Source organism: Columba livia, chromosome 14, assembly GCF_036013475.1.
Source record: "Columba livia isolate bColLiv1 breed racing homer chromosome 14, bColLiv1.pat.W.v2, whole genome shotgun sequence".
Classification (NCBI taxonomy): domain Eukaryota; kingdom Metazoa; phylum Chordata; class Aves; order Columbiformes; family Columbidae; genus Columba; species Columba livia.
Window position 1 is genome coordinate 11,208,782 of NC_088615.1, and position 11,311 is coordinate 11,220,092.

General features: G+C 46.1%; 1 protein-coding gene across 2 annotated transcripts in view; it reads right to left on the minus strand.

Annotated features, from left to right (window-relative positions):
• Positions 1-10,524, minus strand: part of FNIP1 (folliculin interacting protein 1) — a 67,050-nt gene extending 56,526 nt beyond the window's left edge. For both annotated transcript variants that reach the window (XM_065030005.1, XM_065030004.1), the window contains exon 1: positions 10,287-10,524. In XM_065030005.1, coding sequence (XP_064886077.1) covers positions 10,287-10,375 — 89 coding nt within the window. In that variant the 5' untranslated portion in view covers positions 10,376-10,524. The remainder of the gene's footprint in view (positions 1-10,286) is intronic.
• Positions 10,525-11,311: the final 787 nt, after the last annotated feature.

The window sequence follows — 11,311 nt, forward strand, 5'->3', positions numbered from 1 at the left end:
GTATTTTTGCTTATCTGAAAAGAGAAAGTCTGATAAAAATTTCTGTTTATATAAAGATATAATTCTGTTATCATCTCATAAGAATTTATTTTAAGTTACTTTGATTTTTTTTTTATTCTATACTTTTTAATTATGTCTGTTTTGGAAAAAGAAGAAAAAAAGAGGTCATGAGTTCACAATTAGCATCTCTTCTATGACTAGAAAATACACATAAGAAACCACCACGCTCATTTTCACAGCTTCTTAGCCCTCCATGCTGTCAGTACATTTTCCTTTTCTACTCAGAAAGTAATTTCCAGTAAGTCATAGCAGCTGAAATATGTTTAAGTACTGAAAAAACACCAACCACCTTTTTCTGTCCTCCTATTTAAGTTATATGGCAGAGTTTGGGCTGCCTTTAAACAGAAACACAGCACTGTGAGCCAGTTCACCGTCTTAACCGTTGAGGTATTTCTTTAAGTCTGTCTTTGGGGATAATACAGTTATTTTTCCTGTAGGAACAAGAAACCTCCGGCAGACTTCTTCCTTAACAGCTTCTCAGATGTTCAGATAATGTCATTCAGCTCGAACAAGCTGCTGAGGAGGAGAGCACACTCAGCCTGTGTTTTGCAGCCTCTGTGCCCTGCACACACAACCACTCACAGTTTATCATCTGTAGCTATTCTTCATTAACACCTGAACTAACAGCATTTTTCTACCAATTTCTGGTATCAAGTTTTACGAAAAGGAGCCAACAAACCATTCAGCCAACTCTCCAAATGGTAAGAACATTTTCTAGGTAGGTGTCCAGAGGGGCAAAAACCCCCAAGAAGAATCTCATTCCTGTTTGATAGTTCATTTCTTAGCTAACTGCTCACATGTGCTTCCTTCTGACTTACCTCCTCTTTCATAATTCACCCTCAGATGTGGCAAACTGAGCCCACAGTCCTTGGAGGCCTGTTTTTCCCTTGAGACAAAGCTGCACATGGAAGATGTGAGGCAAGAGAAATGTGGGTATGTAGAAGACGGTGTGTATTTTAGCACTAGCTAGAAAGCAGAATAATTCAGCAAACAGAGATTTTGATATGTGGTATTCACAGTAGTTCAGGACTAGATTTCCTTGTGGTCACACTATAGCTGTTCCCTGAGCAAACTGTGAAGCCACATGTCTACTGTCTTCTTCCAACATGCCCACACTCTGCCTGTCCCCATGTCTCTTCTGACATGCCCATTGGAAAGAACACCACAACAAGGTATAGCCAACTGCTAATGGGCAGGAGGCACACAGCAGCATGTGCAGGATTTTCACTAAAGTTACAAACTTAGCTCGCTCAGACTTCTGCTCTCACATTCTCCACCACACACGACTGAAGTTGATCAAAAGGTTTAGAAATTACTAAGAGGGGAGCGTGAGACCGAGCGCAGCACTGGCTGAGCCACCATTTCCACAGGTACTGAGGCCGAAATGAAAAACAAAGCAAGCATATAGCAAAGGAATGGCTCCTATGGGCAAGGCTCAAACAAAAAATGCACCTTCTCTCTCTCTCAAAGTGGAAAATGGCACAGGAACTGAGGCAAAGATAGTGCTCTGCCTTAAACAGGCACAATGCCAGGACCTTAAGTCAGGCCTGAACTGAGCTCTAAGTTTCTTCATTTATCAACTAAAACAGATGGCAGAGAACTGTAATTTGGCTCCTGTTTCTTTCCAGTTATATATCACACAAACTGAAAGGGTAGAGGGTTTGTGGTGCTATTAGAAGTTTTATGTTTTGTTGACATTTTGGCTGGAGCAAGGAAAAGATGTTTGAAGACGCTGCTAATGAGGCACACGGAGATCTGGAGAAGTATCAAATATCAAGAACGCACCAGGCACAAACAGTACCTATATTAAAGGAAACACAATTGTTTCTGTGATGCATTTTGTACGAGTGTTTCTGTGATGTATTTTACTAATTTTAGGCCAAAATCACTGCTGATGCTGTTGTGGAAACATCCTGGAGAAGGATCAGTGGTGTTGGATGGAGCATTTCCACGCTTTGAGAGCGCTGCTTTCAGCAAAGGTCCACGCTCGTGCCACACCCCACCACAGAGTCTTGTTGGGTTGTTGCCAGACTGAAGCGGACAGCGGGTGTCTACTTGTTGTTACCAAGTGACACCAGCATCACTGCAAAGAGTCCTTCACCTGTAGAAAACAGGGGTTTCTTTCAAGGCTGTAGTTTCAAAGATAAATACACAAAAGCTGGAGGATACCCAGATTATCAGCCCAAAAGCATCAGGCAACACTGTTTACAAGAAAAAGCTTTTACATGTAGTCAAACTTCTTCATTCCAGAAGTATAATGACTTGGTAAGGGCTATGAAATTAATTTTTCAGAAAAGACAGAAAACTTGGTGCAAACACATTGCGCTGGTGAGTGCATGCTACACGCACACACTGGTAATATTCTGTACATAGTTTGCGTAGTATTTTGTGCTGCAATTCACATGTTTGAACAAGTTTCTCTGAAGTGTATTGTATTCTGAATAATGGTATCTACAGAAACTATTGGTTTCAGAAAAGAAAATGGTTGTACTTCTTACGCAAATGTGCAGAATTACCTCAATTAAAAGCTTCAGTTGAGCACCAAGCAACAGCACAATGCATTGTTGTAAAAATAAATAAATCCTTTTTAACACAAAGGCTACATAATAACTGTTCACACTTCTACAAAGCAGAACACATTTGGGCAAGTATTTTTAGAAATTAGTGATTACCCTGCAGAGAGGACTGCCCCTTTCGATTGTAATTGTTACGGTCACATTCCTTAGGCGCAGCTCAATCACATGTATTTTGTGCAAATGAGTTTTTTCAAAGGAATATTTCCTATATACGAATTTTGTTACTGCTCAGTGTAAGGTGGGGTATTAGCAAGTCATTTACAGATGACTAAAATTACTTCCTGTTTTTAATGGGCATAACTTTTTTTCCTCCAGCAGGTATTTTATAGATTAAGGTTCTCTATCTATACCACAAATGCCAAATTTTTCAAGTCCTCAGAGACAAATTCTGCTCTCAGCCAAGCCTGGAAGCCCAGCAGAACCACGCTGTGGATTCACTGGTGCAACTGAGCTCTGCATTTTTCCTAACGTTACTCACAAACATGTGATCTTGCAGACATTCTGCTCCAGATGTAGCAACAGGAGGGAACACAGCCGCTGAGTATGAAACCACCGTGTGTGTTACTTTCCACTCATAAAAGATGCTTCTAAAGTGGTCACCTCCAGCATGCAGCCAAAATTACAACACAAGTTTCGGGCTCCAAGTCACACTGGTCCAGTTTATTCCAGAACAGAAGCCTGAATTCATCCAAGCTGTCACCATGAGCATACGCTAACACAGAAGCATACACACAGCAAAAAATAAACCCCTTTGAACACACAAAGACAGTCCCTCAGTCAACCAGAGGAGCTGATCATCCCAAAAGCAACGTTTACAACCCAAGTCAGGTAAACACACCTTCAGTCACCAGAAATGAACAGTGGAATTGTTTCCGAAAAGGAGAAAAAGCACACAATAGACAAACAGGTACATGCACCCCATGCTCTTGGGACATCTTCATGCCCCTACGATTTCACCTGGAGAAGAAGAAAGAAAACCAGCACCCCTAAGCTTGCAGAAACACCTTCTTACAACACTTGCCAGCATCACTCAAGCATAAAGAAGCATTTTGACTCTAGTATACCTATGCACACAGAAACCATGGCAAGAAGTCAACATACTCCTTCTGCCTCAATGAAGAGCATGGGCCAGCTCACCCTGTCTCCACAGAACAAGCAGAGGAGCAGGGTCTGTCTCAACCCTATTGGGTCAAGCCCACAGGGAAGAAGACAGCAGACATCCATGGCTTCCAGAGGAAAAACTGCCACATGCACTTGTACCCTTGGAAATACAAGAAATACTCCAAGTAAAATCAAAGGATACACCTGATCAGCTGGCAAACTAGTACACGGTAAAAAGGCACCACGTGATTCACTCACTTCAGCCTCTTCTCCAAATGATTTCTAACTTAGAGGAAGGATCTGAAAAGCTGGAAGGGGAACTAAGAAAGTGGCTGTTCCAAGGGCAGATGAGTGAGGCAAGAGACCTCAGGCCATCCTCAGACAAGGCCTGCCATCCCAGGGCAAGGCAGCGGTGTTGCCGGCTGGGAGGAAGCTGAGCGCACTGCCAGCACCAGCCTCGTGATGTCCACTGAGGGCAGCGTTACCTCGTGATGCCAAGTTCCCAAGTCAGCACAAGATCCCAACCAGCATGGGAGATGCTATATGAAAGAGTGACCCTTTGGCTATGTCAAGGACACGCTGGATCTTTTAGCAGCAACACGTGCCTACCTGGAGAAGCACTGGGAGACCTACAGAGAGGTGTGATGGAGGGTGCAGAGTGGCCCCTTCTGCAGAATGTCTCAGAACCGTCTCCGTTCTCCAGAGGTGCTTACTGGAACCTATTAATTTGTATGTCTCTGCTTCCAAGATGAAAGTTGACAGAAAGCACTGGAAGGTACATAAAAGCTCAGATGACAGGAAATGCAAAACAGAATTTGGCAAAAAGAAGTACTTCAGAAAACAGCGATATATTTCAAAATACACACCAAAGTCATCACAGCGATAGAGAAAACCACATAAATCAAAGTGAAATATTTATTAAAACTTGCTACACTCAAGCTAATGAATACAACCAAAAAGCCAAAAACTCTTCCAGAGATATTACAGAAAAGATGGATTTTTTTTTTTAATAAAAAACAAAACCAAGGAATATTAAAGGGCAGATATGAGCTTAATGAAAACATAAGAACATTGCAGATGTTTAAGAATTTGAATAGTCTTAAAAAAATATGGGACAAAAGCTTTTAAAATCCATCAGATAACTGTCAATGATGAAAAGCTGGAGCTATTACAGAATGAAGTCCAGCTAAAGCTCTTTTTGAGGACAGACTTTGAGTTAGTAAAATTCCAGAATTTTTACAACTATCAGTGAAAGACTTACAGAATGCTAGAAGCGAACAACTATCAAAACCCACTATTTCATTAACAGCACTTGTTTGCTGCGGAAGGTTAATTCAGTAAGAATTTGGCAGTGCTTTTGTCAGTTCAATTGTTTAAGCTCTCTCTCAAACCTCGGACTTGACGTTACTGTAGGGTCCAGACACCCCTGGCTCTGAACTCCTTTGGCGTCTCATGGAGCCGTTCCTTAAAAATGGAAAGCGACACGGCAATCTGTGGTGGTTACCCCTGCTCGGAGCCCAGGAGGAACAAATGCAAAACAGTCCTTGTAGCAATACCACATCATTTACGTCACCAGTGCCAGCCATCTTCAGAAATAATGCGAAAACTTACCAAGAAGTTTTGTGGGTAAAACTTTGACTGGAAAAAAATCTATGTAAAGACAACTTTCATGTTCCTCCTTCACCTTACTCCAGACTCCAATTTAAAAAGTCCCCAGCTACACGTTGTTAGATGTCTCCAAGCCTCTTTGCAGTTTATTTCAAGAAATCAGCTCCTGTTTCAAGAGGCAATTACACCTTTGTAAGAAAGCATATAGCATTTTTACTGTGCAAGAACAATAACTCTGCAGAGGAACTGGCTTGTGAAGCATCTTTGTATCATGCTGCCCATTTCCAACTCTAGGTTTATTGCAATTCCCTTGATGCATCCTGCTGCCAAAAATGATGTGAAAGGAAACAAATCTCAGGATGCCATTTAAAGTCACTGCCACGGAGAACAGAAAGAGTCTGGGCTGATGGGGGACACTTGCCTTAGCAGATTTCAGGAAATACTACACTGCAGCCAGCCTTACGCCTTTCATATCTCAGGAACCTGGCAAGCTATTCTCTCAATAAAGGTGCAGCACATATTACAGAAAGAGCCCAAGAAAGCACATTTCCAGGGTGACCAAAAATGGCCTTTCCATAAATCAAGAGAAGAACGTTTAAAGTTATTTATTCCTGTACCTTCCCACTTGGAAAACTCCACTTGTCCTTGGAAATACCCAGATAACCAAAGCAAAGCCCTGAAGGAAGAATGTGCCCAAAGATACTCCACACTGCTGGTAAGATTCAAAAGTAGAAGGGGGTTCTTTCAAGCTTGAACAATCACTACACAGCTGTACCTCTACAACAGGTGCTTTAACAAGAGCAAAACAAAGTTTGCAAACATGGGTGGAATGCCCCTGGGGGTGAGATGGTTCTTTAGAGCTCAGTAGATTTAAAAAAAAAAAAAAAGAAGACACACCAAAACTTTTATTGAGCTGTAGTGTAAAAAGAGCTCCAAATTAATAACCCTTCTATCCCCAAGCTAGGTGGGAAAGATGTCTGGAGACACAAGGGAACAAGCACTTGAACTTTAGACAGAAGATGGAAAGAAACACTGAGTTGCTCTCCTACATACAACCCCAAAATGTACCAGTCCCACAATTCAGTATTACAGGACCATCCCACTCCCTCTGCAATAGTTAACAGGGCTCCAAGCCCAATTACAATCTCAACAGCCGCACTCTAGGCAGGAGCTCTGCTGCAGTCCTTACAGCTGTATTTACCATTGGAATTACTGCCTACACAGCTTCACAACAAAGATATAAAGCCCGAGACCTCTCTGTAATCTACTGAGCTTTGGGCTCATTCTACTGAGCCTGTTTTGAAGAACAAAAAGCTGTTTGAGCGATCAGTGGCTTAGCAGAATTAGCCCTCTTGTCCAAAGCGCTGAGGCAGACCCCTAGAAAGCCAGATAAGAAACTGGTATGGTAATGTAAACCTGCAGTGGAATACTTCCTGTGCCCACGTAACATTTAGCAGAAACATGTGGCTTCTGCTTAGTTTAAGGAAGTTTTTGTAAGATTGTTTCCTTTTTACTGGCGAAATTGACCAGAAAATTCTGGAAGAGGGATCAGTGCTGTTTAAAAGTGTATCTGCATTTTAGACCTGTACAGCCACAACTCATGTGAACAGCTTCATGTGTTTTTACAACAGTGATACTTTGATTCTAAAAATCTAGAAAACCACAAACCTGAAATCTCATATTGCTCATATTGTAGCAGCCTGGGCTGAGCTCTCCTGTCACCAGCAGCACCAGTGCCAGATGCCACAATACGGCCAAGAGCTCCTATTTATAGTAAAAGTTCCCCGCAGGGAAAATCCACTCACGTGAGTATTATTTGTAGTAGACAGTGGGTACTCTACACCTTGGAGCTTAAGGGTTTGTCTTTTCTCCAGAATACTTGGAGGTGTTTCTGTGTTTCCTGTAAACAGATTTTACCACTAAAATTTTGAATGTTCTTGCTCACCATGAAAATGTCGAGCTGTACCAAGAGATTTCAGTCTAAGGGCCAAGTTGGCCAATTGCCCTCAGTTAAACTGAAGAGCTAAAATGCTAACACGTAGTGGATCTATTGTGATTTCCTAATGGTTCTTCTGTAAAATAAACTGCTTATATATCTATTTTAAAAATATGGCAAACTGGGACATTAGCAAATAGCAGTTGCTACCTTACTGGTCACTTCATTAGAACTGTTCACCTCTAGTTCTAAGGGATTTTACACAGTCTAGCTAGACCCAGACACATAAAATTTCACACACTCACAGCACAGAATGAGATCCTGGGCAGGAAAAAACAAAACCAACAAACAGTGTAAGCTCAGATTAAGTAGAATTTATATCCTGGTAAATTTTTACAATAAGCCTGACAGAAATGCAAAATACATTCATAGTCAAAAAAAAAAACAGAATAAGCATTAAAATAATCCTTAAATGTTCTGCTATACCGATGTCACTGCCAGAGTAGCTGGGCTTTTCTCTCTAAGTATTCCCAAAATGTATTAAGAGAATTTATGGGTTTTTTTTATGGTTGTTCTGCACAGTCTCCTCAGTAAGAGGACCAAGCTTTCAGAGTGAAGACAGTGAGAAATAACAGTGGTCAGAATATTTGGAAAACGTTCTGTTATATAGGATACAAACAGATAATAATATATGAATCCATAAATATAACTTTGCCCCAATGAAACTGATGAGGCTGTCGCCTTCAAGTTTACTGGAACTAGGAACTATCTAAATATCCAGGGTACATGTTTCCAATTTCTAAAGAACCAGCTGTAATAAATTACTATCTTTATTTTCTGTATTATTCAAGAGTTTCAGTGGTAACTGATAAAACCATACATAGTGAGGATTAACTAAAGATTTATCCCCATTTGCAAAATGAAAGGAGTCATTAGGCAACATGCCTAGAAGGCATCTGTATTAGTCTTCAAAAAGTAGAATGTGGCTCTTCTAAGGAAGAGTCAGGTCTCCCAACCCCCCCGAGAGTCTCAGGCAGAAGCGCCACCAGCCTCCTCCTGGGATTTTATACCCGTGGGTCCAGCAAAAAAAAAATATTGCAAATTCACTAGTTACCCATTGACAGCTCACATCACAGACCAAAGCAGCACTACATAAACGGAGGAGGAGGCTCAGAGCAGACAGTGCGACACATCTGTTCTAAATTTCACGTCCAGGTTGGCACAGAACGACACAGGTGAAGAGGGAGGAAGAGGCCTTGCCAAGTACTCACTCTAACTCTGCTCAATACAGGCATGATCCCCATGTTTCTGCCCCAGGGTCTGTCCTGCAGCTGTTGAATTAACCATCCCTCTACAAATCCACCACTAACAAATGTCTTAACAGGGTGGAAAGGGAAAGGCAATCAGAGCAGTCCCAGTGCCCCCTCCCCACCAAGGGGTCTGATCCCAGCATGAAGCCGATTTAGAAAACAAGATGACACAGACATCATTAAAACATTTTGTCTCTTGAAAAAGGAACCACCTTTGCAGTAAATACCAGAAAGGTGTGTGAGCAGCTGTGATCAGTGTCTGCAAAAGGTGGTACAATAGCGAAAGCACTGGATTCCAGGTAGAATCCAGGAGTGTGCCCTGACTCTTTAGGGACACACAAAAAAACTTCCCCAATCAATATTCTGTGAAAACCATGATGTTTAAATTACTGCAGATATACTCTTAACCACCTGAATTGCTAAACTGTATCACTGGATTAAGAGAAAAATGCTACCACATAAAATTAAGCCCATCAATCAGAGATCTCCCTTTATAGAGCAACCCAAGGGCTGATCATTTGTAGGTAATAAATTTGAAGGCAGTGGGTGGGAGGAGAGCTTTACCGCATTGTTAGAAGTGTTTCAAGTGCATAACTTACTAATGAAGCAGATTGTATTTGCATCCGAGTCACCAACTCTGCACTTAAAATGATTTTGCAGGTTACCTCTTCACACCACCAGCCAGGACAGGCACTGCCATCGCTTCCGAGCGCGATCATCCCCTGCTCGTGGAACAGCGCTTATTTACAGCCACAAAAACTACCTGCTGCCAAGCAAACCCCCGAGGAGGCGCTGGGTGATTTCTAGGCCCTGGCGCAGCAGCCTCCAGCACAACCTGTCCCCGCAGCGGGTCCCCGGCCAGGGCAGCGAACCGGAGCTGCCACCGACACCCCGCCGAGGGCTCCTGTCACCCCACGGCCACCCACGTCGGGGGCACGGGGACAGGACCCCGGGGAAGGGCCGCCTGTTCTGCCTCCCCGTGTTGTGCTTGGCACCTCTCGGCGGATCCAGTTTTGTTGCGGTTAGAGCGTGACAAATTTCACGAGAAACCCTACACCTCTCTGGGCAGCAGCCAAAACTTCGCGTTTTCTCTCCCTTTCTTCCACGTTTCTGAGGTGGGTCCCTGGGGATCGCCAGCCTCCTGCTCTCATCCCCCCGGGCCGGCCCGCAGCATCTCCGGAGGAGCCGCGGGGGGCCGGGGCCCCACAGCCTGCCCGGCGTGGGCCGCCGCTGATCGCGACCAGGAGACACCGACAAGAAGGCGGCGACCGGCCGACCTGGGGCTGAGTCCCGCTCCGGGACGGAGGGGCCGTGCTGAGGGGAGGCAGCCCGGGGAGGGGAGGCACGACCCAGCCCTGAGGAGCGGCAGCCGGGAAGGGGGGCAGCGCGGCGGCCCCGACGTGGCGGCCCCGGGGGGCTCCCGTCCAACGCCCGCATGAGGGGCCCAGGCACCTCATGGGCCCCGGGGCTCCGTGACGGCGGACAGACCTCGGGGCCAGCGGTACGTGCTCAGGGGGAGCCGCGCCAAGGGGCCCCGCTGTAGTACGGGCGGCTGCCGAGGGGGAAGGGGCTGCGGCCGAGGGGGAAGGGGCTGCCGCCCTCTCTCCTCCGGGACAAGGCAGGCGGCGGAGGGCGGCGGGGAACTCGGCGCAGAAGTTCGGGGCAGGGGAAGGAGGGCGGCCCCATCCCGGCTACCTGAAGACACAGTCGTCCCGGGCGTCCCTGGCCGGGGAGATCAGCCCGTGCTTCTTGTTGAAGAGCTTCTGGAACAGGGTGGGAGGCATCTTGGGACGCCGCCGCTGGCCCCCGCCGCCGAGGCGCTGGGCTCCGCGCAGCGCCGTCCCCTCGGCGCGGCTAGTTCCGCCCGCCCGGCTCCATCGGTGTCACAGTCATATGACAGACATTAGTCACCCGCCGCTGCCAGCAGGGGAGGGCGGCGGGGCGGGACCCGCCGGGCGCTGCGCCGGCCGCTCATTGGCTGCGGCGGCGGCCCCACGTGGGGAGCGGGCCGGGCCGGGCCGGGGCTCCGCGGCCTCCCCGCCCGGGGAAGCGGCGATGGGGGAACGGGTGAGAGCGAGGGGCCCGGGGCCGCTCCCCGCGGGGACCCGCGGCCGCGCAGGGGCGGCAGAGCCCAGGTGTTTCCCCTCGGGGCTGGGCAGCGAGGGGCGCTGATAGCACTCCGCCGTTCTGCTTCTTCAGAGGGAAGTTGAAGACACAAGCAGCAGAAAGGCGAAAAGAGATCAAGATCTGGGCATCAAATCGTTGCGGTACACAGCACTTCAGGGACAGGGGGCTTCTCTTTCCCCTAAGCCTAGAAAATCCAGCTCTGGCCCCCTTTCTTCCTCCTGTGTACCTGCCTAGGTACACAAAACGATTCAGAAGTGCACTCAATTCAAAACCTCCACAGAAGGTGGACTATGTGTATTTGCATGCACAGGAAACCATCATTGCAAATAAAACATTAACATAATCATGCAATCATTTTGTTTGGAAGAGATACCCAAGATCATCAAGTCCAACCATAACCTAACCCTGGCACTGAACCATGTCCCAAAGCACCTCATCTGTATGTCTGTTCAACCCCTCCAGGGATGGTGACTCCACCACCGCCCTGGGCAGCCTGTTCAGTGCCCAACAATCCCAATCCCTTCCAGGACGAAATTTTTCCCAATGTCCCATCTGAACCTCCCCTTGTACAACCCCCCCTGGCTCCAAGCTCC